This window comes from Xylocopa sonorina, chromosome 15 (genome assembly GCF_050948175.1).
Source record: "Xylocopa sonorina isolate GNS202 chromosome 15, iyXylSono1_principal, whole genome shotgun sequence".
NCBI classification, from domain to species: Eukaryota; Metazoa; Arthropoda; class Insecta; order Hymenoptera; family Apidae; genus Xylocopa; species Xylocopa sonorina.
This window is the reverse complement of record NC_135207.1, coordinates 6,430,193-6,457,465: the sequence shown is the minus strand read 5'-3', so window position 1 is coordinate 6,457,465 and position 27,273 is coordinate 6,430,193. Positions and strand designations below refer to the sequence as shown.

Genomic DNA, 27,273 nt, shown 5'->3' with positions numbered 1-27,273 from the left:
GGACTGGATGGCACAGTCAGCAATGTGCCATCGTAGAAGTGATACAATGCTAGTAAAATGCTGGGATCTTGGGAGAAGGACGTGGCTTGTTGCTACTTCGATTCCGAATAACACGTAGCTCGTCTCTAGTCTCTACTGTATAGTGTCATCAAAAATTACTTTCTTTACTTGTTGTTATACCATGGTACGAGTAATTAAAAGTTAAACATCTCAGATCACTGTGTCCTGATACGCAGGTGGTCCACTGAGAACAAACTGTCTCTGACTCTGCCTGACGATATCGCTTCTATTGGGGACCTGAGGCGTAGCCCTAACCCCATGGTAATTGCTGTAACTAGACCTGGCACTGGCTGGCCGATTATTATAAATCTCATCTAAATCTTCCCCGTTCAAGCTCTGCGTACTAGTCTGTTGAAATGTAGGATTACTTTGCCCTTGCCACTGCATTGGGCTCAACTCGCTTGGCTGCCAGTTGTCAGTCAAGTTCCGCGTGGAGCTGCTGGTATCCCAATTGGGATAACTCTGATTCGGGTAATTGCTGGTGTTCGAATAATTGTTAGACGACTCCTGATTCCACAGCGTGGGTGAGGACACGGCCATGTTCACAGCCTCTGGTTGCCAATTGGAGTTTCTGTCTCTGTCCCAGCTCATGGAGATCCTATCGTAGTTGAGCGTGCCCTGAGACAGCGAGTTCACGTTTTGGTTGGTCAGATTGCTAGGGGCTGTGTTCGCGTACAGACTCTCCTGATGGTCCATAATTCTGTTGACGGGGTTCTTCCTGCGTGACTGCCTAACGGAGCTTCTTCTGCTCGATCTTCTCGTTCCATCTCGAGAGATTACCGATCTTCTTTTCACTCTGCGAGGGGTCATTGGTTTCGGGGATACGCTCTCGTCGTGTGTCGTGGGTTCTGGCTGGGAGTATTCGATGCTATACAGAGGCCTCGGTTGTTTTTTCTTCCGTTTAGCTTGGGCTGCGCCGGAAACAGAGGGAATATCTAGTCAGCAGGTATTTTTTTGGGAGGGCTAGTTTACCAGTTTGCGCCTGGATTCTGATGACTGGTGTTGCGGTGATTTTGAACGTAGATCGAGGTGGCTGCTGATTTTACTTCAAGTCTCATCCCTATTTTTACGAAACTGTCACCTCAATCCTTTCTGACGGAAGAATGGTTTAGAGGACAACCGTGCCACGTAGTTGTTAGAACAGTAGAAGGGGTCAGAAAGAGTTAAGGTGATTTAGAGTATCGAGTAGGTTTAAGGGATCAAGTTCGAATCAAGCTTTTTAGTATTTGATGGATTTAGTTTAATCAGTTGTTAAAGAGTTACTGTGTATCGTTCAAATAATTCCTCCAAGTTTGATACATTTGGAGATATCTTTAATGGACTGTTCAGAGATTTTTCTTCTTGCGTATTAAAAAAATGGGCCAATAATATTCTCCCGAATTATTTTTTTCTATACCAGGCACAAACTGTAGAGTTAAACACATGTATTATGGCTCGAGTGACGAACGCAACGAATTATTGAAGTATTAAAACAAATATTCAGCTTTAGTACGATCATAGCGTGTCTTGATAATTGTGCACTATCGACTTCCTTTTTAATTTCACAGCCAGACCCGTTAGCTCGAGATTATCACTAATCTTTCCGTCCAAACAACAAAAATACATTCGAGTGATTCAGAAAGGAAGTACCAGTTACTTTATCAATCCTTTACTGTCCAATGAAACCCAACAGAGTCACGTACCAACGAAAGTAGGCTTCCAACAGCCTAACAATCTCTATGTTTGAACGTATTATCAATAACTTTCCGAGTGCGCTGCTTTGAAAGATAAGAATTAATTGGAACAGTAAAGGATTAACAGACGAAAAACACGAGAACGGGGAAAAAAACAATAGTCACCCGAGAGATACCCGCCAGAAGAATAGGAGAATGTTAGAGAAGGAGTGAAAGAAAAGAGTGGGGGTTAATAAATAAAAAAAGCAAGCAAGTAGTAGGCATTGCACGTTTATTGTTGCCAATGAACTGCACCAAAAAGGTAAATCATATATGATACAGTAAAAATAAATTACGTATAAAACTAAAGTCTACGGCCTTAAACGAAGTACACAACGATACTACTGTACAAGCTTCGACAAAAAAAAAGAAGAACGGGGGGAGGGTGGGGGGGGATCATAAAAGAAAAAAAAGTTCAAATGAATCTGAAGTGACTCGTTAGTATTCGAAAGGCACGTTCGATCGGACATTTTAATTCGGCTAAATCCGCAACCATAGTGAGAGATGTGTACCATTCTTATAAATAAATCACGCGAAACACGTAAACATAATCATACTTATGTACAATATGTATTTAATGAGCAAATATATTCTGTCATCCGATTAGGAAAAAAAAAAAGAGAAATAAGTAATCGTGCGAGTAAGTATCCTAAATTAGTATTGCAACGTTTGCAAGATACGTAATAAGAGCTACGCTTAATGGTAAGACATCTTAAGTAACGCACAGGCTGTGTTTGTGAGTCGTGAACAGGGTCAAGTCCAATCAGGACGCGACGAGAAGTAGATCTATATTTTATCGAACTGTCTGCGAGGCTTCTGCGAATATCTATACGTCTGTTCTGTTTGATATTGAAAATTGCCCAAGTGTAACCATCGATTCATCTCTATGGGAACAGTATAAATCTATCGTTTGTTCTCTGCACTCTCCAACGAGCATCGTGCGCGCCATAATTGCTGTCTATTATTGGATCGGTATTAAACAATCATCGATCGATCATCCTGCGCAATTTGTAATCTCGAAATAGCAAATTAACCGATAAACCTTTATTGGATCATTCGTAACAGCGGTGTCCTCCTGTTCGCCCAATCGATTTCCATTTGCACGACGTTGCCATTCGAAGGGAACGGTTCTCGGTTGGCAAATCGATTCTTACTAGCTTCTACTTAAGAAACGGAACGTTTCATTGTAATTGAACAAACCGTTGAGTCGGTTATCAAAGCTTCCTGTTTCTTTCGAGGGTACTTGGCGCCGTGGCACTCGATCGCACAGTTCTTTCGCTTCTCTTTTATTTTCCGGGGCCCCTCAGTTCACGACTCACGGGACATTCTGCGTAACTAAAAGAACAAAGCGCAGTCTATCAAAGATTTGACCAGCTCCTACGTCACTTCAGATTTTCCTGTTCACTTCGACACATCGTTCTTTGATCGATCGATCCGTGGAATGTCAGAAGTAGTAACTTAAATAGAGCTCTCGAAAGAAATCCGACGCGGTATCTTACAATTTTCCATTGCACGTGTGCGTTGATCTACAAACGTATTAGGTTGTAACATACGAAGCGTCCGTTTCAACATTTTTTACCGTCTCTCTTACTTTTCACCGTAGACTTTACTTCACTTCGCTTTCAATTATCCAATCCCCTTAACTAATTATTAATTATTCCAATAGACGATACTTAAAAGGATCAAATATTTTGAAATCAGAAACAGCGATAGGAAATAATGATTGTGATTGATTTTACGAGATACAGGAATTCGGTATCTCACGAAAAAAGAAGTATCGCGATTCGTTGGCAAATCAGTCTCGATTCAAATGGCACGTATTCAAGATTAACCCCTTTCTTAATTTCCCCATTTTCTCTAACGAATTAGCTAACTAATGTATGGAAGAAAAATGCGTACAAGTATTTCGCGTACTGATTGATCACGCAAAGAATTAATTAGACAGGAAAGTATTCATATTTATTCAAATCACAGCAAACGGATATTTCATTCTATACGTTACGACCTAATAGCTTGATCGTTGTATAAAAGGGGGAATTAAATGTAAAATATATCGTCCAATTTAAGACTCGTAAAAAAAAAAAGAACAAGTACCAGAGCATGCACTACTTAGACACGTTCGTCGAAACGAAAGAGCGTTCCGCAGCACCTTATAAATAGTAAAAGTTCTTCACCATCACGATATACAACAAGCTAATTTCAATGCAGTCTAAGGGTTTCTATTAAAGTGCTATCTCTCGTAAGCCAGGCCACGCGTGTCACCGAAAAGAATCCGTAATAAGTAAGTACTATATCCGTAGAACAGAGAGGAGTATCGTTGTAAAACGAACAATAATACAGAAACATTCTGAAACATTCGTGAACGTTTACAACATATATAAAAGTGATATATATATATATATATATATATATGCGTATGTATATCACTTTTCTATTTGCTCATTCATGCCGTACTCTTTTGTTTGTTTAAGATGCAAAAATCGTTCTTTTTCTTTAAAATGTTACAAGATTGAATATTATTAAAAGCTCGTATAAAATAACATTTCCAAGCAACATGATTCACAGTTCTATATACGTATCACAGTGCATGTATTATCTATATAAAAATTCATGTCACCTAATAATCCAACATGAACCGTACATCGAAATATCTCTATGTGAGCGAATTGTAAATAAAAAGTCTTTGTAAAAAGAAAAACAGAAAGGAATATTATAATGAACACGAAAGCAAAACGACCGTCTAGTGAACACACGTTATCACTATTCCACGCTATCAGTCGAAATACTTTTATTATATCATATTTATTGTGATGCTTAAAAAACGAGTGATTTAAAAAAAAAGAAAAAACAAATTTTTTTTTTAAAAGAAGAAAAGACAAGAAAAAATAATTTCCTCTAGACTAATTACGAAGAAATCAAATCGAAGAAGGCACCCTAAGCTAGCTACACCCTAAATCGTTCTCTCTATTTGGCAAGGATAGGAATTCTATGTTACACCCTCGAATTCTTTACAGAATAGCATCAAAAGTTCTCGTGTAACCTCAGCCCATACGCTGTTTTAACTCATTCGATGCCGTTGATGCACCATATGCGCCGCGCGGGCCATTATCAACTGAATATAATCGATAATGCAGCGTATCCGTCTTTGGAAAGATATAGATATCAGTCTGTAATTCCCATATGCTATCAGAGAGATAATATTCATCACGAATGAAACAATAGACGGGAAGTACTACGCTTGCAACTTTTTGTTACTACTCGATAGATATCTTCTTGAGAGTGATACCGTGTTAAAATGTTAAGTTCATAAAAAAAAAATCGTTTCTTAAACAATTGTATATACGCGAAAATTAGAACTACCACTGGTTCAAAGTTAAGAATAACTTTATATCGTGCTACACGAGACGTGAGACACGCATCGAGACTAATTTTCACGTGTACTTTAACTGCTTCTTCATCGGTATCGGCCTCAAAAGAAAATCTACGTAAAAAGAGGCAACTCTGCGTATGGTTTGCAAGACTTGGAATTAGTAGTCATTACTACTAAACTAAGAAATGACAGCGCGCTACACTTCTTCTAACATTATCTTTACTTCTTTTATCCTATTCTTTTGATTCACGAGTGTCCAAGATACTAGAATTGATACCTATGTAAAAGCAGTCAGACACATGCTCTGAAATTGTTTTAAAACGTGTCTAACGTCTCAAACACAGAATGAAATATATCTCTGATGCAAAGCCTCGAGCTCGAATGAGTTAAACCGAATAGATCAAACGTCCAGTAAAATCTAAAAGTTACTAGCGTAGAGGGAGAGAGGTCTGCTGTCCCTTTTAGAGCTATTCTGTGCACTCTCTTGTTCGTTAACATTCTGCTGATTCTCGATTGCCAATCTTGGGTCAGAGTAAAACGACCTCATCGGTTGCTCGCGGACGTAATCAGTGAAGACTCTAGGCTTGTTCGAAGCTTTAGTTTGCTTATTACCAGCGGCAGGCCGAGGTGACTTGACACGCGGCGGAACTGGGCTATACTTTGACGACTGTGGATGGTACTGTTTGTTCTTTTGATACCTCAATCTAGTCGCACTGTCCAACGAGTCGTACTCGTCGTACGGAGACACGGGCCTCTGCAAGTGGTCCAACGGATTCGAATAATCGTTCGAGTAATCGACGTACTTCAATTCGCGACTGGAGAGATTGCTTCGTTCGGTTCTGATCGTGTCGGTTCTGAAGCTAGATCTACCACGTCCTGAGCTGTTATACGTTTTATCGTTATTTTTTGGGAGGCTGGTATCGTGGGATACGGATTGATGCGAACTAGCCGTGCCTGCGGGGTAATTTTGAGCGGGATTTTTTTGTGGGTGGGCAGGTGATGGAAGAGCCGAGTAGCTAACGTACATAGGATGCAACGGCGTGTGGCCTGCCAACCCAAAGTCATCACCTCCCATAAAGTCAACTGAAAATATCAATCGTAGAATCGATTTGATTAGAGATCGAATTTTTTTTTTTTGTATTTCTGTCGCGTTGCGAATCTCATATTCATTCTTTCTCGTTAGAATTAACTAACTGATACGCGATTTATCTCTCGTATAGCCAAAAGATACATGCTGTATCAATAGTTCAGAAACGAATTCGCGTACTATTCAAGCTCTGATGTTACTTCACAGTACATACATTGAACGTTTCAAGAGATTCGATATAGGTAACGAAAAACCGGTGCGCATGAGGGAAACCATTGTATTTGTGTACGTGCTTTATGTATATATATATAATAATAATAAGAGCAAATGCGTGCAAACCATGAATCAGGCAAAGCACTTACCAAAGTGGAGGATCAAATCCACCAATGAAATCAACTGTAACCGACAACCCTCTTTTCAAGCAATAATAAATCTTAAATAATTATACACATAAAACAAAAAAATACCCTAGTACACGGTTTTGACTATACGTTTCTTTCATACTAAAACATGTTACATTCCATTTCACGAAAGATTTATCATTGCACTTATATACTTCAAATGGACAGTAAATGTGCGTGGAATTTTGAATATCGTTTACCAAAACCAGAACAACTGTGAGCCCATAATTTACAATACAAATATCCCAACAAGATAGAACTCAAAGTAATCTCAATCTGTGAACTAATTCTTATACTAATCCAACACTTGGCTTTTATACTTACAGCTATCATCTTCCTCCAGGAAAACTTTACTGAGACAAATACCACCCACTATCGCGATAAACTGGAACGGAAGAAACATTATTTTCAACGGTTCGGTAAATATTTATTTTAATTACATTACGATTAGCGATTGCGATTGCACATCTACTAACCATCGATGATACTTACACCTAAGATGCATTGCGTAGATGCATGTAAGACCTCAACCACTTCGTAATCCAGCACGCAGTCCGTCACGTTCGTAGGTCGAGCAGGCCTAAATAATTCCGGTTCAGTGACATCGTAAATAGCTTTGCAACCTGGTCCATTCACGTGCCACCAGGAGAAGCTACCAGTGCCAAGGTTTAAAATATCACTATTCTGAAATATCAAATTGGATTTAAAAAACCAATTAAGATCACTTGAGAAGGCTCTCACTTACTTTGCTCAGTACACCGACATCGAGGTAGAAACATATTATAAATACATTCCATCCCAACCATAACGTGTTCCATACGCAATACTGAAACGCATACAGCAACGAAAGAAATTAATACATCTATTTAGAACACATTGAAGTATTAGAACAGAAATCAATTTCACTTACCGATATGATATATCTAGGTCTGTATTGAAAGGCCCCGAAGAATCCTAGGATTACAAATATAATGTTGAAGAAATTGACCAGTATCGGGGCCCACATAAAGCCCAGAAAGTCGAAGACCTGGCGCTCTACGGTAGTGATCTGCACAGACAAGCGAATAACATCTATTTAATGCGAAGGAAGATAGAAAAAGTTACATAAATCGGTCAGTGCCTTGACATTAATTTCCACAGTTTCTGCCAACTCTGTTTCCACCGCGCTCTCAATCTGTATCAATTGCCTTGTGCTCTAAATACCCAATTAATCTGGTAGCTCTAAACGAAAGTCAGTGGTAGCGAACCATTTAAACTATAACTAATGCAATATCTGTTATACTTGTAGCGAACACACGTATACCAGACTTTTAAAGATCAAATTATCTCAGAGGTAAACATTCTATGTTTCTTGTGAAAAATAAGAATCTGTGTTTCCAGCAATTGGATCTAAGAATTTGGACGATTTCTCTTGCAGATCCACGTTATACTTTCTTTACTTCGAACCAATAAATTAAAGAAATTTTTCGTCGAGGGATCCAAGGATCATCGCCGATAATTCAGGCTGTAGACGTCCGCTTAATCGAAGCAATTCGCTGATGTCATCGAATCGATCGAATTCGTCAGTGAATCACCGGCTCGTCAGCGATCATCGCCTCTCCTGATTTCCACGAAAGCCAGGCAAAAGTAACGCAACGGTGGAACAGGTATCCGGAACGAGCAGCGAACAAGAAAGTGCGTCTAGAAAGTGGTAAAAGCGGCGTTAAACGGATCGGCAAGTTTTCCACACGGGGATCTCTATTGCGCGGAGATAAACCAGGCGACCCGTGGGATCGATAAAGCGATACGATAATCGAGCGAACTGCGTACGCTGGCCCCGTCGAGCATCGGATATCGGCGACGAAATCGTGCGGTTCGTTTACCGCGCAACACCTCGTTACAACAATATTCTACCAAAATCCATCGAAAAACGTTGGATAAGCACAAAACACTGATGACAGAGAACGTAAAGGAAACCGTGACTCAGTCGGGAAAAACGCGTGAATCGCGCGCGTGTGTCACAGGATAAACGATCTCCTCTTTTTGGTATTATTTTCTTTTGTTTTTATCTGCTCTCTCTTTTCCCCGTCGGGGACACTCACGAGTTGCAAGGCGCATATCGTCAGGAGGAAGTGCCTTCGATTACAAATTCCCATGTCATTTGGCCAGAGGATTGGTGGAGTGTACGCGCGAGGCCCCCTCGGTCCCTTCGGTCACTCGGTGCTCGAACGATCTCGTCGCGCGTTTGGCTGCATCACTCTGGCACGTTCCGATGCGCCGCCATCTTTTCCCTCTGTGAGACACTTGTTACCCGTCCCTTTCTCGCGGCCGACTGCTCTTACCGCGATACCAATTCGTGCCGAGGCAGACCTGCGATCGAAAACGATATCACCCGCTTTACGTTTTTCTTTCCCCCCCCCCCCCATCCCCCCTTCCTCGTTCAGGTCGTACGTTACTTTTTTCTAATTGGTCGCCGCGCTATCGCCGGCTGCAACCTTAACCTGCAACATCTGCTTCGTTCTCCGCGAATTATCGGGCAACTTGTTTAAGTCGCGTTGTTTTAAATGTACTCGTTGAACGTGCCTTTAATCGAGGATAACGGCAGAGACCATCTTTATCGGGCGAATATGTCACGAGTGGAACTTAATAATTGTCGCTCTAACGCTTCAATCCGTCGAAGAATTTTGTTCGGCTCGATCGGAGAGTTCACGCGTAGTTTGGTTTAGGTAGAAGCCCGTTCAACGAATAGAGTTATCGCGGAAGTATAACACCAGTCCCAGGCCGGAACTTGATAACTTCTGGTTCTAACGCTTTACTTCGTCCAACTATTTAGTTTAGTTCGATTAGAGTTAACGTATACAGTTTAGCTTAGGTGGCATTCCATTCAGTCCCGTGTTACAGTCTCGTATGTAGTTCTAGTTAACGGGTTTTAAGGAGTAGTTCTAATTGCGGAGGAGCACGGAGTAGGGAGAGTTATTTTAATGTTCGCGTGGAATAGAACGATTTCAGTAATCGAGTGGCCTGTACACTGGGTAATTGTCTTTCCGTTCTGCTATGCGTGGAATGCATCGTGAATTTCAGTGTTTACGAGCTACGGGACGCGCAATGATACGCGTTCGCGTGGTATGCATCGCACGCATCGTGGCTGGAGAGTACGCGTAAAGTGGACGACTACTTCCAGCATTAATTTAGAGGGAAATAAACATTTATTATATCACCGAGTAGGAATTTAGTAATTTTTGGGCGACAGTAAAATTGCGTTTACATAGTTCCGTGGAACGAGGATACCCGGATGAGGATGGGGACCGCGTTTATACCTGGGTTTTAAATACTTTGCGCGTCATTTTTGTTCGGTGCAACGGGTTCGATCCTTTTTCCTTTTGTTAGGCAGCCTTCCTTTATTTCCACCGCTCTTTATGTTCTCGTCTACCTACTGCTCCTTTACATGCCCTAGCGGTGTTTTCGGTCGCCACTTTGCCCTCTACTTCCTGTCTCGTATCTTGTCTTAATACCCACCAGTAATTCATGCGAACGTTCTATCCGTTCTGTCAACTTACCTCGGCAAATAGAATTATTATTCGTTATGTTAATGACGATAGAAAATGGTAACGAAGAGTGCAACTATTCCAATGTTTTATTGATATATTGAATAACAAAAGCTGTTTGCGTGTGCGTGCGTGTGTAGTGATAAATTATGTAGTTGATTAAAATTATATCCTTTTCTTCGCTCTTCTCGAATTTCTATCAAGTTTTGCGTTGCTATTGTATATGAACCGAACCAATTGAAAGAGATTTATTGTAAATTATATAAAAGTATTAATGGTACGATGCTCGTTATATACTAATTCGTATATATATTTATTGTTACCTTTGCTTTCTTTTGTAAAATTCTATATTTGAAAAACCAATGATGGACCGACAGTGTCATCACGATGGAAAGCGCTCAAACTTGTAGGCAATTAGATCAGTATATTTCAATAAGTATATTGTAAATTTTACTAATTTTACTGTATATTATTGCATATTTTACCAGTTTTATTACAATTTACTGTATATTTTATTAGTCTTATTGTAATTTCTTTTACAGTTCCTGCTTTAGAGATAAGAGAGAGAGAGAGAAAGATATACAAGTATGCTATAAGAAAGAGTGAGACAGATGTTACCTACCCTACTCTAGGACCCCTGGCGCTATCTCTGTAAAAAGTGGTGAAACTGGTCGCACATCGTTATCGGCAGCAAAGTGAACTACCGAAGCACTGGCGCCATCTGTTGGAGAAGTGCTGAAACTGGTCGGCAATTAGTTTCAGCACTCTCCTCAGAGATGGCGCCAGCAGTTCTTAAGAAGTTCACTTCGCTGCCGATAACGCTGAGCGACCAGTTTCACCACTTTTTACAGAGATGGCGCCACGGGTTCTAGAGTAAGGTCGCTAACATCTATCTCACTCTTTCTTATAGCTTTCCCATATATATCTTTCTCTCTCTTACCTCTATAGAAGGAAATATGCAAGAAATTACAATAAAACTTGAAATGTACCAGAAATTAATATAATTAATGTAATTTCTTATGTATTTCGATAGTTTTATTGTAATTTCTTGTATATTTCCCTTTACAGAAGTAAGAGAGAGAGAAAGACATATATAGGAAGGCTATAAGAAAGAGTGAGACAGATGATACCCACCCTACTCAGGAATTACCTGTGCCTTTGATTGTACATAAAATTATAAAAATTAGCTTGTAAGAACAGTACTGTAGTTTATAAATTGTTAAGGACTTATAATAAATGCTCTGTTATCGATAATTAAGTCGTTAATCATTTAACAACCTGCCCAGCATCCTAGAAAGACCAATCCCAGTCCTTAAACAAGAGAATCTTGTAAAAATAAACCTGAACACAATTTAAACTAATTACAAATTCGAATATTGCGGCCTCGATTCCAAGAGTACCCGAGGATTCCTGGAACATGACGTCACTTCCGGGAATCGCCGAAATACTAGGAATTCTCGATGACGTCATTTCCAAGAAGTGGCACTATTCGTATACCTCCTCACTACTTATGTTCTCCTGATACATTGCCGATTTTTCGACCAAAAATCTGAAAATCCGACTTTGTATCAGGAGAACATGACGTCATAGGAGGTATCGGCAATTACAGGAATTCTTGATGACGTCATTTCCAAGAAGTGGCACTTTCGGATACCTCCTATGACGTCATGTTCTCCTGATACATTGCCGATTTTTCGAACAAAATCTTGAAAATCCGACTTTGTATCAGGAGAACATGACGTCACAGGAGGTATCCGAAAGCGCCACTTCTTGGAAATGACGTCATCAGGAATTCCTGGAATTTCGGCGATTCCTGGAAGTGACGTCATTTTCCTAGAAGTGGCACGCATACCTCCTCACTACTTATGTTATCCTGTTACAAAGTCGGATTTTCAAGATTTTGTTGGAAAAATCGCCAATGTATCAGGAGAACATGACGTCATAGGAGGTATGCTTGCCACTTCCAGGAAAATGACGTCACTTCCAAGAATCGCCGAAATTCCTGGAATTCTCGATGACGTCATTTCCAAGAAGTGGCACTATTCGGATACCTCCTCACTACTTATGTTCTCCTGTTACAAAGTCGGATTTTCAGATTTTCGGTCGAAAAATCGGCAATGTATCAGGAGAACATGACGTCACAGGAGGTATCCGAATAGTGCCATTTCCTGGAAATGACGTCATCGAGAATTCCTGGAATTTCGGCGATTCCTGGAAGTGACGTCATTTTCCTGGAAGTGGCGCGCATACCTCCTATGACGTCGTGTTCTCCTGATACAAAGTCGATTTTTCAGATTTTCGGTCGAAAAATTGGAAATGTATCAGGAGAACATGACGTCATAGGAGGTATCCGAAAGTGCCACTTCTTGGAAATGACGTCATCAAGAATTCCTGGAATTGCCGATACCTCCTGTGACGTCATGTTCTCCTGATACAAAGTCGGATTTTCAGATTTTTGGTCGAAAAATCGGCAATGTATCAGGAGAACATAAGTAGTGAGGAGGTATGCGTGCCACTTCTAGGAAAATGACGTCACTTCCAGGAGTCACCGGAATTCTTAGAAATGACGTCATCGTTGGAGACCACTAAGGTCTGTACTTAATGTTAATGTTGGGTGGTTATCTTATTCTACGTTGGACATATGATAAGGAAAAAGGTATCGGAAGTGGTTGTACTTGCAGGTAAATGATGAAACTCGTTCTATTCATCTTAAATAATTGATTTATTCAATTAATTTAATAGATTGTACAGTAAATTGCAATAGAACTTAATTTTATATCATATCTATAATACATATATATGTATACAACATTGTCTTCTTTCTTCTTTCTTCTTTCTTCCTTCTTCCCTCTTCTCTTTTCTGTTCTTAAATGTTCAACTATGGAAACACCGAATGATTCAAAGGTTTTCTTTTTCAATGATTAATCACAGTCCTCCTTCGCACATCTTTGTTTCTTGGACGTCTTTAACAGAAAGAACTGATGATTTACTAATGGAACATGGAACAGCAACGAAGCCATTCATATTCTAGACAAGAATATTAAGCAATTAGGATAAGATAATTGCTAATCATTAACTATGTATAATGTGATATGTAAAGTATAATTATTATCGTACTGAACATACTTACTTCTCATTCGCAGTGAAATATTTCTTTCCCCGTGAAATTGTATGCAGTAAAAGTTTACAACTTCACTACAAAATAAATGACGGGCATTAGGAAATCGTCTTTGGCGTAGAAACCCTCGAAAATGTCCACGCCAAGGGGTGTAATTGTGTTCATTTAAATTATTCAGGCGTGAATATATACTCGAAACTGTTTAAAATAAAAGAAGAAGGGAAGAAGTGAATCGCGAAACGCTCGTCTCTGTGTCCAACTTAAATATTAACAGGAAGAGAAGATGTATCGGTCGATCGAACTGAAAAATTCTTCCAGTCTCGAAGGGAACCTAAGCTGGACGTTACTAGAGTTCAATTATTAACGTTTCTAAAAGTACTCTTTCTACCCTGCCTTTGGTGCCTCTTTTTCTGTAATCAAATCTTTGAAGAAGGTAAAACGAACCGTGAAATACGATGCTAATCGACATTAAAACAGCTGCGAGCATAATTCCGTATAATTAATTCAATTAAACATACACGACTGAAATAACGTACGTACACTGTGCGTAAAGCGTGTATAAGAAAGAAGAACCGTTGAAATCTCAAAGTGTTACGAATGAATCTTTAGAAATACTCCAGAATATTTTATGTAATTACATCGATTAGACCGCTGGCATGCTTTTATTGATAGAGAAGTGCGTACGTCGCTCGTCGCAGCACAAGAATGCGAAAGGATATAATCGATTTGGGGACGAACAATACCTGGATCGCGGAGACTTCGAAATCCACGCTTCCGGTGTTCGAGGAGCGAACTCTACCTCCCATCGAGAACCCCATTGGATTCCCCGTGAACACCTTGATTCACGTGGATGCGTTAAAAGATATAAAAATAGACGTTCTATCCTTTTCGAAAAAGGTACGCTCCTAGAAATCTATCTCTACATTCTATTATCTCGCTAGAAAAGAAGGAATCGGACAACTGATACATATTTCAAACAGTTTCACTCGTTCGTACAAGTAAATCTTGTGGACGTTGCAGCGTCCGTGAGATAAACGTTGGAAACACATTACTTTCTTCTTTGTACAATTAATAATAATCACGTCTGGATGTATACGAATAATAAACAGAATTCTAGTTAACACGTTGAATCATCGAACTCCCCCCAAAAATCAACCAATTAAAACATTTGCTTTCGTCGTCCGCTATCGAATTCAGAGCGAGCGTCAACGTGTTAATTAGTATTAATATCTGATAGACACTGCAACATACCACACGGATTTTACAAAGAGATGAGAATCTGGGATAATTCAACCATTTTGTAAGAAGAAATCGTAGCATTGTTCCAGCAAATTAAACCAATGTCCAAGTAATTTAGAATACACATAAACTGCACTTGGCGAGAAGTTAAAATATTAATCTACATTTTCAAGGAAAAAATACTATCTCAATGCTGGCCGATCTTTCGGTGGTTCAACTATCCCAGATTTACTCCGCATTGAATTTTTACCGCAGAATGTTTCGTTCCATTCTCACGAATGAATTTTTAAAACTGGAATATTGATGTTACAGATACGGCTCGTTTAAGGTGCGCTGAGGGCACGTTTCGCGTGCATAACATTTACGGCGATGGGAATTGCATGTTTCGAGCGATTAGCTACATTCTGTGGCGAAACGAGGAAAAACATCGGTATCTGCGTTCAATGGTGTGTTTCATTCTCTTCCATGCACACATTGGTTTGTCCAAAATCAATAACTAACTCCCTTTCGCTTAATAATTTTTTACATAAAATTAGTGGTTCACTGATCGAATAGAAAAACGTTGCCTTTCAAGTAAATAGCAAAAGAGGAATTATTTCGATTGATTTTGGACTATTCGCTATATTACAAAGATTACAGATTGTTTAGAGTAAGTAAAATTAGCCGTATAAGTTGAGGAACAGTGCGAGTTTAAAAATTATGCGATGCTATTCTCGATTTCAATTATTTATATTTAAATTTACTTTTTATCATCGTTAGAAGATGGCTAACGTATCATATTTCAAACTCGCACGGTTCCACAACTCGTGTATCGTTAAGACAATTAGAGAGTCGATATTGAGAAGCGTAAAAATAGTCAGCTCCGTCGAAGAAGTGTCGACGAATTTTTCCAAATTGTACTCGACAGGTCGTGCAACACATCAAGGAAAATTGGCACGAGTACGGACCGTTCGTGATGGCCGAGTGGAACATATCCGACCGACAAACTTACGGGAATTACATGGACATGATGGGCACGTTCGCCAGCGAGCTCGAGTGCATCGTCGCGACCAAGATGTATTGCATGAATCTGTCGATCTATCGGAAAATCAACGGCAGACAGGAGCTGAAACGAGTACTCTACAACCACGTCAGCCTGCAGTACGAAACGGCCAGGCTGTTGTTCACCGGAAACTCGGACAGCGGCCACTACGATGTGCTCCTCTTCGAATGACGGACGATATCTCCGGCAAAAAGGATCGAAGAGGATCCGTCGATACCCTTATTCTTTTCTTATGTCTCTCTTAAATCTTTTGTAAAACGATCGTTTCGTTTGTCATTACTTTACTGTTTCCCTTTTCTTAAAAAAACTTATCAACTGATATTTAAATTATTTCGTGATGTATAAGAGTGATCGGAGTAAAGTTTTACTTTGTACAAACACGATTTCTTTTTCGTCTGTTTTCTGTTTTGTAAAAGGACGCGAGCAGTTTTAAAGTGCAGTCGTTGGTAGATTGTCTTCTTCTATTTTACGGTTTCCCTCACAATTCCTTCCAGATCCTTACAATTAATTGCGAAAAGAGGGAGAGAGGTTGGATCTACGAGGGATAATCGCATCCCTGGAAGTGGATCCATTGTGTCAGTAGCGTGATTCCATTGTATACCATGCAACTGCCAAGTAAGAAGTAAGGAAATAATACAAGGAAATTAATCCTCTTTGGTGCTTAGTTTCTTCTACAATACCTTATTTTATACAGCAATTTAGACGTCCAACTGACGCTTAGACTATTCTGATCAGTCTTCACTGCTCTGACAATGTTTTTGGCCACTTGTTCCTCGCTCTGTTTCAGCGTGCTTCAAAGGAGAACCATAAAAAATTAATTAATCTCATGTAATTGGAACGGAGGTATCTGAAGAATATCAGCTTCTTTGGAATAATGAAATATTTTTGAAATTCGGAATGGGTGTCAAATAAATGTCCAAGTTATATGGGTTTAACGTAATTTAAACGCAAGAAATATCGTCACCTGCATTCTGCAATTGGCGAGAACGCCAGGAATGTTAAGTGGCTGCCGTGGTTGCTCAATTCGTGACAGAGGTTCGCCATAAGACCTGCATCAGCCATTAAAAATTAATAAAAGCCATCAATATCGAACTGGTTTTTAGAGTGAAAGATGCTGCACTGAGATACTGACTCACTATAGCAGCCCTGGAACCGTGATAAGCATCGGTGGATGATGCGACTGGCGTTACTCCAACTATATGGGCACGATTCCGGTATACCATTAAGGGAAGAAACGCCAGAACTGTCTGTGAACGGAAATATATGTCTTCAATAGTTTTATATAATGCTAATAAATTAGATCCAATTCAAAGTTCTATTGCAATCTAAGCGAAAAAATTAAAAGGAGATTGTAAATTCTTTACACGCTTTCATTTCTTCTTACAGTGTAAGAGTCGATAATGCGGGCCACGTGAATTTCCTTAAAAATGAAAGTCGGTAATGCCGGTAGCATTAATTTGTATAAAAGTGAAAGCTGATCATTTCCTGAGGGTAATGCGAATTTAAGTATAAATGAAAGTTCTTGCTTCCTGTCGGTAATTTACGTACAAACGTTATTTCTTCTTTTCCATCGGTAATACAGCTTCGCATAAAATGGAGATAAATGAAAAATCGAGGGATACACTATTATTATACACTAAGTGTGTTCAACCCTTAAGTACCAATTGCAACAGTACAATTAAAAAAAGAAATAGAGTAAAGAGCGTACTGTACCCAGAAATGGCTCATCAAGGTCCTGCTAGCCGTGTCGAAGATATCCTGGTTCGAATCCCCGACGCAAGTCACAAGGACGTCGACCCTTCCGATTTCTTCTTTCACTTTTTGAGCTGTTCTCCTAATTTCGTCCTTGTCCAACAAGTCACACTCGTAAGCGGAAATCGTTGCCTTACGTCGCGGAGAATCGTTTTTTCTGTAGCTTGGCTCCACTTCTTCGATAGCAGAGTATTGCTGCTTCAATTTGGACACTGTTTCCTCGATCGATTCGTAGTCGTTATCCACACAGACCACGGAACATCCGTTCCTCGCAAACTCCACCGCGAGAGATTCGCCCAACGACGAGGAGGCCCCGGCTACCTGCGTAAATTTCGTATTTAGCTATTTAGCTATTCATTTGTTAAAATTTTAAGTTTCTTTTTCTTCTTCTTGTCCTTATTATCATTATGCGAGGGAATAAAAGTTTCGAACTGATATGCAAAAAGTGATCGATATTCTTACCAGGACCACGTCTCCGGTCAAGTCTCTGGGTGGTTTCGGTAGCAGAGACTTGATGATGGCGAGGACGGCCAGGAAAGCGGACAGAAACATGCCAATCACGAACTCCATGGTGAGGAGGAACCAAACGGTGGACGAAGGGCAGACCATTCTCGAGGGTCCGACCAGTGTTTCACTTCTTACGGGTAACATCGTGCGCTGAAAGGACAGAAAACTGAATAATTTCCGGTTCGCGCAAAGTTTCACTTAAAAATTGCCATTTCGAACAAATAAGTTAGCCGAGCAAACCGCGAGGAGATTAGATCCTCTCGTTACTTAACAATAGACGCTCGAAAGCAAAAGCGTTTGGTGGCAAAGGACTCGAGATAACAGCACTTGTTACTATGAAAATGGAATAAAAAAAGGGAAACGATAATATCGGGTCAACTAGTTCAATATCTGACAACAACATTCTAAAAGTGGGTACTCAACATCGGAGAACTGTTGAAAACTCGTGGCTAAAGACTCGTACGGCATAGAACTCGATATCAGTGCGTTGGTTACCAAAAGGACACTGTAAAGAGATAAAGCTCAACCCTCGTGTACTCCCTCTGTGTTATAAAGAAACTTGTAAAGGAAAACGAATGTCAGAGCACTTATTGGAAGGAGAGACTCCCCTCGAGAAGAATTAGTAAGTATTAGGAAGTTGCAGAGTTGGAGAACCAGGGGTGGAGAACTCGATGGCACTCGCGAAGAAACTCATCGAACGACGCGCAATCGTTTGAATGGTCTCGTGTCCCGTGGGGTCTAGGTATTAGTCGAGTTTGGAAAAGCGAACCAGCCAGTACGGCGAAAGTATCAACATCAACGTTGCATAACAGGCTGATTCGTATCTGGTGAAATGGCTGGGAGTGTACTGTCGCTGATTTGACCGATTAAAACCCGTCAGCATCTCACTTAAACGTCAATCGTCATCGGATCTGACTCTTCACCGCCTGATTTCCATCTTTCCAGCTTCTCTATCGTAATTAATTAGCAAACGGTGCTGACGAATGCTTCGAGCGCCGATCGATGCAAATTTATTTCCCCCCTGATTGAGTTGCATACGCTATTAATTACGTTCGCGTATTTAGAAGGATGCTGTGCAAAGTGTTGCATTATTTTCCGAGCAAAGTACTTTCGTGGCTGATAATATCGAAGTGAGAAATAATCAAGTTATGTTTGAGGTTTCGTTTCGAAAGAGAGGGGTAAGAACCCTTAAGGTTTCGTTTAGATGAACCGTGAACGCTGGAGATATGTTTCTTCTGTTCTTACTAGAGAAATGAAAAGATGCAAGGTCTGTCGTACGCAAGTTCCCTCGGATTGTTGTTTAATTCACTTTTACCGATCGCATTTTTCTCTAATCACTCTGACGACCAGCATCACGTAGGTATGTACGCGTGACTTTTGTCTATCAGCAGCTTATCAGCTGTTATCGGGTACGTGTGGCTTCGCCGCGCGTGCACGTATTTCTGTCAATCGTACAAGAGACCGTGCAAAGAATATCGGTTTACCTTTCAAAAATCACATTGACGTCGACGATATCGCGCGAAACATTAACATTGGAGGCTCTGCTGCGAGCAAAGTGCTACAGTTTATCGGAAACACCGATGTTCTCTCCGCGATTAGAAATGTAACAGGTGATTCGAAGCATGTTTGACAAGTTTTTTCGATAGATACAGGCATCCGTCGAACAGTGCGCGATAGAAAGGAGATTTGGCTCGTAGATCGGTCGCGATAAAACAGATGTCATTATTATTTCAATATCGAAGCACGTAACCGATGACTACGCGGAAGTTACGTTGCCTGGAGTAGTTAATGTTACGGTTTCTTGATAGCTATATTACCGTGCAAGCCAGTATTTCGCAACAGACCGTATTAGATGTCTATTTTTTTACGTAACCGTTTACAATATCGATTTTTCATTTCCCAGGAAAGAGAAGAGTCTGACGAACCCAGAAATGGAAACGCCAGCAGAAACTATTTTAAGAGAACCGAACGATAACAGCCTCTACGTGATAATAGCTACGTCTCGTGTCGATTGTCGAGGGAACACGTGGGCAGTGTCGTGGCTCGGGTACGTTGAATCGAAAACGGAATAAATCGCAGCCTGTTGCATAACGCGTCTATTACGTGAACGCGTTCTCGCTCTGTCTGAATGATTGCACACTGGGTACAGAATTCGGTTTGGTGCACGTGCTGCGAGCGATTGACACGGCTCGTTGATTCCTTCCGCGTGCCTCGAAACTTTTATCCTGTTTTAGTTCTTTCCCTTTTTACCGCGACTCGTGGCGAGTTTCCTTTTTGTTCGCCTTTTTTAGGGTTGACCGAGTTATTCGAGCTCGAGGAGTCGGAGGGTCGGGGTGAAAGGTGGCTGGAGAACGCGATTTTGCACCGAGTTGTACGGTTGAAAGAACCGAGGCGAGAGCAGATCGGTCCTCTACCTTCGAACGATATCTAAAATATAATTGACAACGAGCTGCCAATTTTTTTTTATTTAAATTAGTAATAAAATCGAGGAACACCCTATTCGAAAATGTAGCAGACGTTTAGACGAATTGAAAAACTGCCTTATCATCATCTATCATTTCCATTCAATTAACAGAGGAACGAACGAAGAAAAGAGTACGACTTACAGAGAAACAAAGAGCAAACACCGAGACTCGCGAATCATAATCGAGCGATCGAGGGCAGCAAATGGTAGATGTTGGAAGTACACTTGATCCACCGGTATCGGGACTGTTCGATCCTCGCGAACGATGCCAAGAACCAGTTCCCTTTCGATGCACCGATGCTGCAGCGCGAGTGCAACGAACGGAGGACCTTCGATGTCAGTGACGTTGCCTATCGATTTGGCAGCGAACAGCTGCGCCGCGGAACCTCCCCCGGGCGAAGTCACCAAGTGAACTTGCCTCTCGATCCTTCCGTCGGCGGTCAAGGCGAGCTTGTCCGCTGGAGCACGTGCTCGCGGACGGATTTATGGTAATTAACGAACCGAGCAAGGTTAGCCGCGGACAAGCGTTCTCCTACACGCTGGGGGAATATCGATAATAATTGTTCCAACTACCTCTCGATGGCCACGTTGCAATTAGGTGAGTGAACTCGAGAATCGACGGACGAACGAGAAGAATTGCGAATAGTCGTGGCGTTTTACAGTCGCGACGATATTCCAACGGAAATCTCATCGGACGTTAGCCGTAACGGGTTGAAATACCAGTTAACTGTACAGCTTGTAATTTTAATTCGAGAAAAATATCCTGTCCGGCGAAACGGATACCAGATTCGTTAAACCCACCATAAACGATACCTGAACTAGCCTGACTTCCATTCTATTCTACGAATCACGGTTTCGATCGCAGCTAATCTAGCTCTCTTCTCCGTTATATAAACACGCGCACTTTTCGCCGATCGCTAATTGCATTTGTAATTCCGCCTTGCTTCCCACGAACTTCGAACGAGCGATACGATTCAGAAATCAGTCGCGAACTTTTTATTACGCGATATTCGCAAATTTTCCATTTGAAATTTAGAATTCTGATGATTTGCAAAGCGTACACGTAAATGTAATGTAAATGTCAACGAAGGAGTGTCTAACGTGACTAGAATAATTGTGGTTTTCAACTATTGGTACTCTAATGAATCTTTTTGAGCCACTCCTTCGACGCCCTACTGATTATACAAATTATTATTTATTCAAACAGGCAGTGATTGGCTTTTGCATTATGTATGCTGTAACTATCGAAAAGAAATTTATAAAATTTATTTTCAAGGTAAACTCGCAATTTTCAAATATGATTAGCAAACATAAATCACCAAGAAGAAGTCTTCGATGAACACCGTTACCAAACATCAAAGTAACGATCAGTAATAAAGTATTAAATCCAAATGATTGGTTGATTTATTTTTTAAATCTTTCGAATAATAAATCATTACTAAGTTTAATGACGTATACGATGTCATTGCTCCTGAAAGTTCAAGGTTTCGATTACAGGTTTGGCGTTTTAACGGTGTTTTTTTTTATACGATGAGATCATTCTGTCTGCGGACTGATTTTAGTGGTATATCCTGGATCAAGTTTGTCTCGTTTGTGCGTGGAAATTTTCGCGAAATATTCCATGAATAATTAATACAATTCTGATCGATCGGTATTCCCCTGAAAACTTCCAAAATATTCCACTAAATCTCTTCCATAGATTAAATATTTTCTACTTAAATAAAGAAATACTTTAGAACACCATAAAAATTAATATATTTTCGAATTGAATGAATAACTGCAAGAACAAAGTAATCTTTTACTTCCTCTCTGTCCTTGTTTGCAATAAATGAAAAAGAAATCGATACTAAAGCGAAAAGAAAAATTGCAATTAATAAGAGTCACGAATGTTTATGCTACGTCGATTTTAAAGTAACGAATCGATAATAAAGTAATGCAAAAAAGAGGTGGACTCACCAGGAACTCGTGTAAAAGGTTTTGCTACTGGGAACCATCAATTTGTACGCGATCGTTGATAAAACTAAAGGTGCAATTGCGAGGCCAAGGAACGATTCTTCAAGCACGTGATTTCACACATCTGCACTTCTCTCTTCACCGCTGAAAATTAGTTGCGTGAATTTAAGAAAGTTGCAGCCAATTAAAAGTTTTGATTTATTTCATTTGCAACTTTTAATTTTCGGTGTGAAATATTGATCGTTGGTGATAAGTTTTGTTCAGATTTTATGGATAGTTAATAATACGATACTGTCGATATTGAATGATCGAGTGAAAAGAAAATAATGCCAAAGATAAAAAAGATGTAAGTAGATAAATCTTAAGATATTAATACCTCCGATTTTGTCACTGTCGAGTACCTAATTGTTCAGTATGTAGTAAATTACGCATACTTGAATGCCATCGATGTACCCAATAAAAGTGATAGTTTAAACAAGTGAAAATCAATTGTAACTCGACAAGTGTAAACAGCTTTTTCGTGTCTCGTTAAAAAGTAAGACCTTTTCCACTCGCCAGCGTTCATTTGAAATTGTGATTCGTGCTAATTAGTCTAACGAAGAACCAAGAGTACCTCATTTAAATTAATTTACGCTATATTAACAAGTGTAAATTGAACATTTCAATGGTTGGCCACTCAAGGTAAACTTGTACGACATTCTAAACTGATTTTAAAGTTACAGATTCTAGTTCTCTCGTCAAAGGTAGCCTTCGCACCATTAACGCTGTGTGCATGTCTGATTATTCATGTGATCGCGATCCTCGGTAAAAAAAACCGCATTGAACTACGCAAATGTAAATGCAGCAGGAAAGAAGAAACACATCGGAGAAGGTTCGTGATTCCACTTATCACTGTCCATCGTGCTTCGTTTCTTAAATGTCAAAATTATTCGCCCATGGAGCCAGCCTTCGATCACTTAATAATAATAATTATTTAGAATCATAAAACTAAATGTACGTCGACAGAATTCGTGACTACAAAAATCTGAAGTCAATTAGCGCGGAATTCACCGGTCGCCACGTGCAATTTTCGTAATTCAGCCTCGAAAATCAATCTTACATATTCTTCTCTTATAAATAATATTTATAACATATTTGTAACGAGCTTAATAATGTAGCTTAATAACTGTACACTCTGATGAAATAATAAAATACCCTGATCGTTAAATAAATCGTGGATCCACGCACCTGACACGATACCCAAGCAGCCTGTTTCTCTTTTATCCACTATAATAATCCCCGTTTTATGGATGATACAGTAAAACAGGATGGTGGGAAATAAAATGGAGGATTAAAGCGGGAACGAAGCAAATGCGAATGTCTCTGTTCGCTCCGCGGCGAACTTTCAGAGATTCTCGAGGAGCACTGACGGAAACTCCGGAGACGCGACGGATTGGTGTCTCACGACCGCTTGAACTTGACTGAACAACAGTTTCGTCGAACATCCTGAGACAGGCTGCTGAGATGGCGAGGCTTGTCGCCTACATTACGCTTCGCGTCCTTTTGTTCGTACTGGCGAAGAAGTTCGACGCCCTGCTTACGTTTTCCTTGAAGATACGCACACGGCCGTTTCATGCGGGGAAACCTCATCGAAAGGGAGCTATATCGGAGATATATTGCGGCCTTCACGTTCGAAAAGTAATGTTTCCGTGTCCAATTGGATGATTAACCCTTTCAGAGTTGATTTTCTTGCAACATTAAGAAATGGCTAAATTAATCGACAGAAGGTGTCCTAACGTAGCGAAAGCAAACGTTACTCCGCATCTCGCAACGCGAGAATTTTGTTGCATACGCCGCGATATCGGAAAGGGTTAAACGTTTCATATTTTCTTTTCCATTCTTCGTTTCGTTCCCTTTCACTCCGGGAAAATGGTGAAATTCTGCTGGCTCGCGAGTGTTTCAAGGGGCGCGATCTCTGGCTGCGTTCGCGAGCGATGCTGAATGAACTTTTCGACTTTCCACGGAAGTCGTAAAACCGTTCAAACAGTTTCGACAGGTTCGTTAGATTTCTATTTGACGGAGGCCTTCTCCTCGACCTGACGGCGGCACTTGTCCCCAGGTAGACGTAAAGCTATTGTTTGTAGCAGGTATACAAGTCGAACGGGAATACCCAGCGATTTCCGGCGGGGCGATCGCGCCATCGAAACTGCCCTATTATTTATTCTTGTTGCTAGACGAAGGTTTTCTGGTTAACTTACTTGGTGGAATAAAAATGGGGAAACTTCTGCGCGATGATTAAATCGAAAGAGAAAATTCATCAATATGCATACGTACGTGTAAGGTATTAAGTCAAGCACGCGTGTCTTTTAATTCTTTCGATACGGTTCATACGTATGAAGTGAAAATGTAACCAGAAAAATACGATTTTTAAGGGAACGAACATACAATGCACTTGCTGTTTCACTATCGTTCCCATAAAACTGCATGGAAAATAATGCTTACGTGTGCACTTTGAAATTCTCAAACGAACTGACAATACACAAGGCGAAAGATACGACAATAAATAGTTCTCGACATTGACTTTATGGTAACGAGGCACGTTTCCTACTGAGATAGATTTGCTTAATGCGACCCAATTAAAATGATCTGCAAAAATTTCACCAACAATATAACTGCAATATCTGTCTTTCTATTTACAATGATACATAATAAATCAATGAACCAGGGCTTTTTTTAACAAGAACTCCACATTTATTAATTACGCGGTAATTATCAAGTTTAACGAGAATCGATTTCGTCTTTTCATTGTTTTATGAATTAAACGATCGATTATTCGACCAATTTGTACATGATTCGGCATTTATAGAAACGTATGTGCAGTAGTTAAATGGTTGAAGATCTTGCGCAACCGATGAGACGTTGGCACTACGAGAAAGCGAAAGGGCACATCGTGAATGGTCATGCAGTGCACCATTCACTGTCAAGGTTAAAGTTGCTCTAAAAAAGGCAGAACTGCATTCAGACGGAAATAGGAGCATTATTATACTTGTACAGTACCTTTCCAATTATTTAACAAATGAAAGACTACCAGAGAATCATAATTAATACAAATCGTGGAACTGATTTATTTTGTGAACTAATTTTATATCAAAAAAGAAACTACACATTGAACACCTGAACGAGTGTTAACAATTCTCACTGTTCGATGTCTCATGAAATCAAGATTTTATCGCGATAAACGGTTGCAACAGGATGATCATTAATCATCTACTTTGAAATTTACGTATCCTGTGTGACGGGAACCGGTTGTGCAAGATCGAATTGTTTTTTTATCATTCAGTTTTACTAGAAAGTCGAATGGTTCCTGGAGTTTCGTTCAAATATCGAGACTACCAGCAACGCGGCTAATAAACGAAACGTTTCAGCTATTAACGAGGTTCCCTTCCCTCTGTTTCTCGTACGAATGCGCGGCTAATAAATTCATCAAACTGCCGAAGGATACGTCTACCAACGTTTTTATATTCAAGGAAAACGTTTAATTACCCGCTATACGCATTTAACCCTACGATACGAATATATATTACGTTCGTAATGAGCGGCTGTAATTAATGGAACGTAATTGGTGTCTTGCATAAGCGAGCACGCGTCATTGCGATCTACGAAGCGTCGTTTTCACGGGCAGCGATATTTTTCAGCCGTTTCTGGTCCACGTTCGCCAGGAAGTCGAGGATCAACCTCATCACGGTTTCAGGGACCATCCTGGAAGCCACAGACGGCGAACGAAGGTTTTAAGACCGCGACAAAGTGTTAGATTGCTCTCTATTAGCAACCAGCCATATTTCAACGATTACTCGGCGATTTTAGTGACGATAGAACTGAAGTCGAACGGATAAACAGTGGTGTAAAAAGAAATAGAGCAAAGGTGAGCAAATATGACGGAAGTTGCAAATAAATAAAATAGTTTTATACTTTGTAGGGTCAGTTGAATTTAAATCGTAGTTAATTATCGGAATGTTTCCAAGAGTTAATGCCAGGATGCAATGGGGTAAAGGTGAGATACCTGTTAATGGAATTCAGGGTGAAGAGACACCTGGGGATGGAGTATTCGTTGTAATTTCTTCTGATCGCTTTGATTATCTCTCCTGCTGCGTACTCAGGCGACATCGCGCCGAATATATAAGGAAACCTAGAAGATTCGACAAAAACCGGTCGTTCGAGGAACGAGTCGAGTTCTAATAATCGACCAGTTCTACACGCGTGTGTGCCATTTTCTTTATAGTTTTACCTATACTTTGGATCCTTGGCTAGTCCAGTGTCCACGTAAAAAGGATAAATAGTCGTGAATCGCACGTCGGACGACTTCGAGTCCAACCGCAGCTCCTCGTGGAGAGCTTCCATTAATCCTGTTTAACATTAACATATTTCCTGTCTCATTTGCATAATTATTTGAACAAGATTTACGCGATTCAATTAATCAAATTAGGTTCCAATAACAATTAGAAGCAGTTTGAGAAGTAGGTCGAAGATGGATTTGTTGTTTTCAAATTTCTATACCTCTCACAGCGAATTTCGAGGAGCAATAGGCTACTTTCTGGGACACACCGTATATGCCACACATACTGCTCACGCACACCACGTGTCCTTTCCTGTTTTGCATCATGCTTGGCAGAAAAGTTTTTATCGTCTGCTTAAAATGTTAACAAACTTGGTTTTTTTCTATATTGTACGAGTAGGCCAGTCAAAGAGCAAATCAATGAATTCCATAAAAGTAGGAAATGCAACTGTGCAAGATGCAACATCGTTTAGCCTCCACAAAATTAGCCGCTAACTAAATTGAATTTTATCGTAACTTTTAAGTAAACGAACGCACCCAAAAGTTTGACAGGACATTGACGTTAAACGTTCTCTCTATGAGATCCGAATCTTGATTCAATAAGGGGCTGTGATATAATACAGCAGCGTTATTAATCAGAATCGTCACGTCTGGCACGCCCATTTTTCTCATCAACCTTGCAGTCTCACGGACTTCCAGTCTTTTCGATACATCGACTACGAAACCGTGTAC

The 27,273-nt window shown here is 40.2% G+C and overlaps 3 protein-coding genes across 6 annotated transcripts; 1 reads left to right on the top strand and 2 right to left on the bottom strand.

The window, feature by feature from the left end:
* Nucleotides 1-208: 208 nt before the first annotated feature.
* Nkain (sodium/potassium-transporting ATPase subunit beta-1-interacting protein) lies at nucleotides 209-8,965 on the bottom strand. 3 transcript variants are annotated; one of them, XM_076907135.1, is made up of 7 exons: nucleotides 8,712-8,965; nucleotides 7,541-7,678; nucleotides 7,376-7,456; nucleotides 7,123-7,314; nucleotides 6,955-7,015; nucleotides 6,168-6,225; nucleotides 833-971 (listed from the first exon to the last, which is right to left on the bottom strand). In XM_076907135.1, exons 1-7 carry the CDS (start codon nucleotides 8,763-8,765, stop codon nucleotides 962-964), a joined length of 594 nt encoding a protein of 197 aa, XP_076763250.1. In that variant the 5' UTR covers nucleotides 8,766-8,965; the 3' UTR covers nucleotides 833-961. The 3 variants fall into 3 exon arrangements, with proteins under 3 accessions (XP_076763248.1, XP_076763250.1, XP_076763249.1); XM_076907133.1 differs by lacking the exon at nucleotides 6,168-6,225 and having other exon boundaries at nucleotides 209-971; XM_076907134.1 differs by lacking the exon at nucleotides 833-971 and having other exon boundaries at nucleotides 5,549-6,225.
* A 5,032-nt stretch (nucleotides 8,966-13,997) lies between these two features.
* Nucleotides 13,998-15,935, top strand: LOC143430774 (uncharacterized). The gene is made up of 3 exons (XM_076907191.1): nucleotides 13,998-14,169; nucleotides 14,824-14,957; nucleotides 15,419-15,935. Exons 2-3 carry the CDS (start codon nucleotides 14,892-14,894, stop codon nucleotides 15,722-15,724), a joined length of 372 nt encoding a protein of 123 aa, XP_076763306.1. The 5' UTR covers nucleotides 13,998-14,169; nucleotides 14,824-14,891; the 3' UTR covers nucleotides 15,725-15,935.
* A 111-nt stretch (nucleotides 15,936-16,046) lies between these two features.
* On the bottom strand, nucleotides 16,047-27,222 carry LOC143430772 (retinol dehydrogenase 10-A). Of its 2 annotated transcripts, none has more exons than XM_076907189.1 (7): nucleotides 27,079-27,222; nucleotides 17,768-17,962; nucleotides 17,267-17,626; nucleotides 16,686-16,800; nucleotides 16,518-16,602; nucleotides 16,234-16,344; nucleotides 16,047-16,161 (listed from the first exon to the last, which is right to left on the bottom strand). In XM_076907189.1, the coding sequence occupies exons 1-7, from the start codon at nucleotides 27,211-27,213 to the stop codon at nucleotides 16,089-16,091; spliced, it is 1,074 nt and encodes a 357-aa protein (XP_076763304.1). In that variant the 5' UTR covers nucleotides 27,214-27,222; the 3' UTR covers nucleotides 16,047-16,088. The 2 variants fall into 2 exon arrangements, with proteins under 2 accessions (XP_076763304.1, XP_076763305.1); XM_076907190.1 differs by lacking the exon at nucleotides 27,079-27,222 and adding an exon at nucleotides 19,128-19,151.
* Nucleotides 27,223-27,273: the final 51 nt, after the last annotated feature.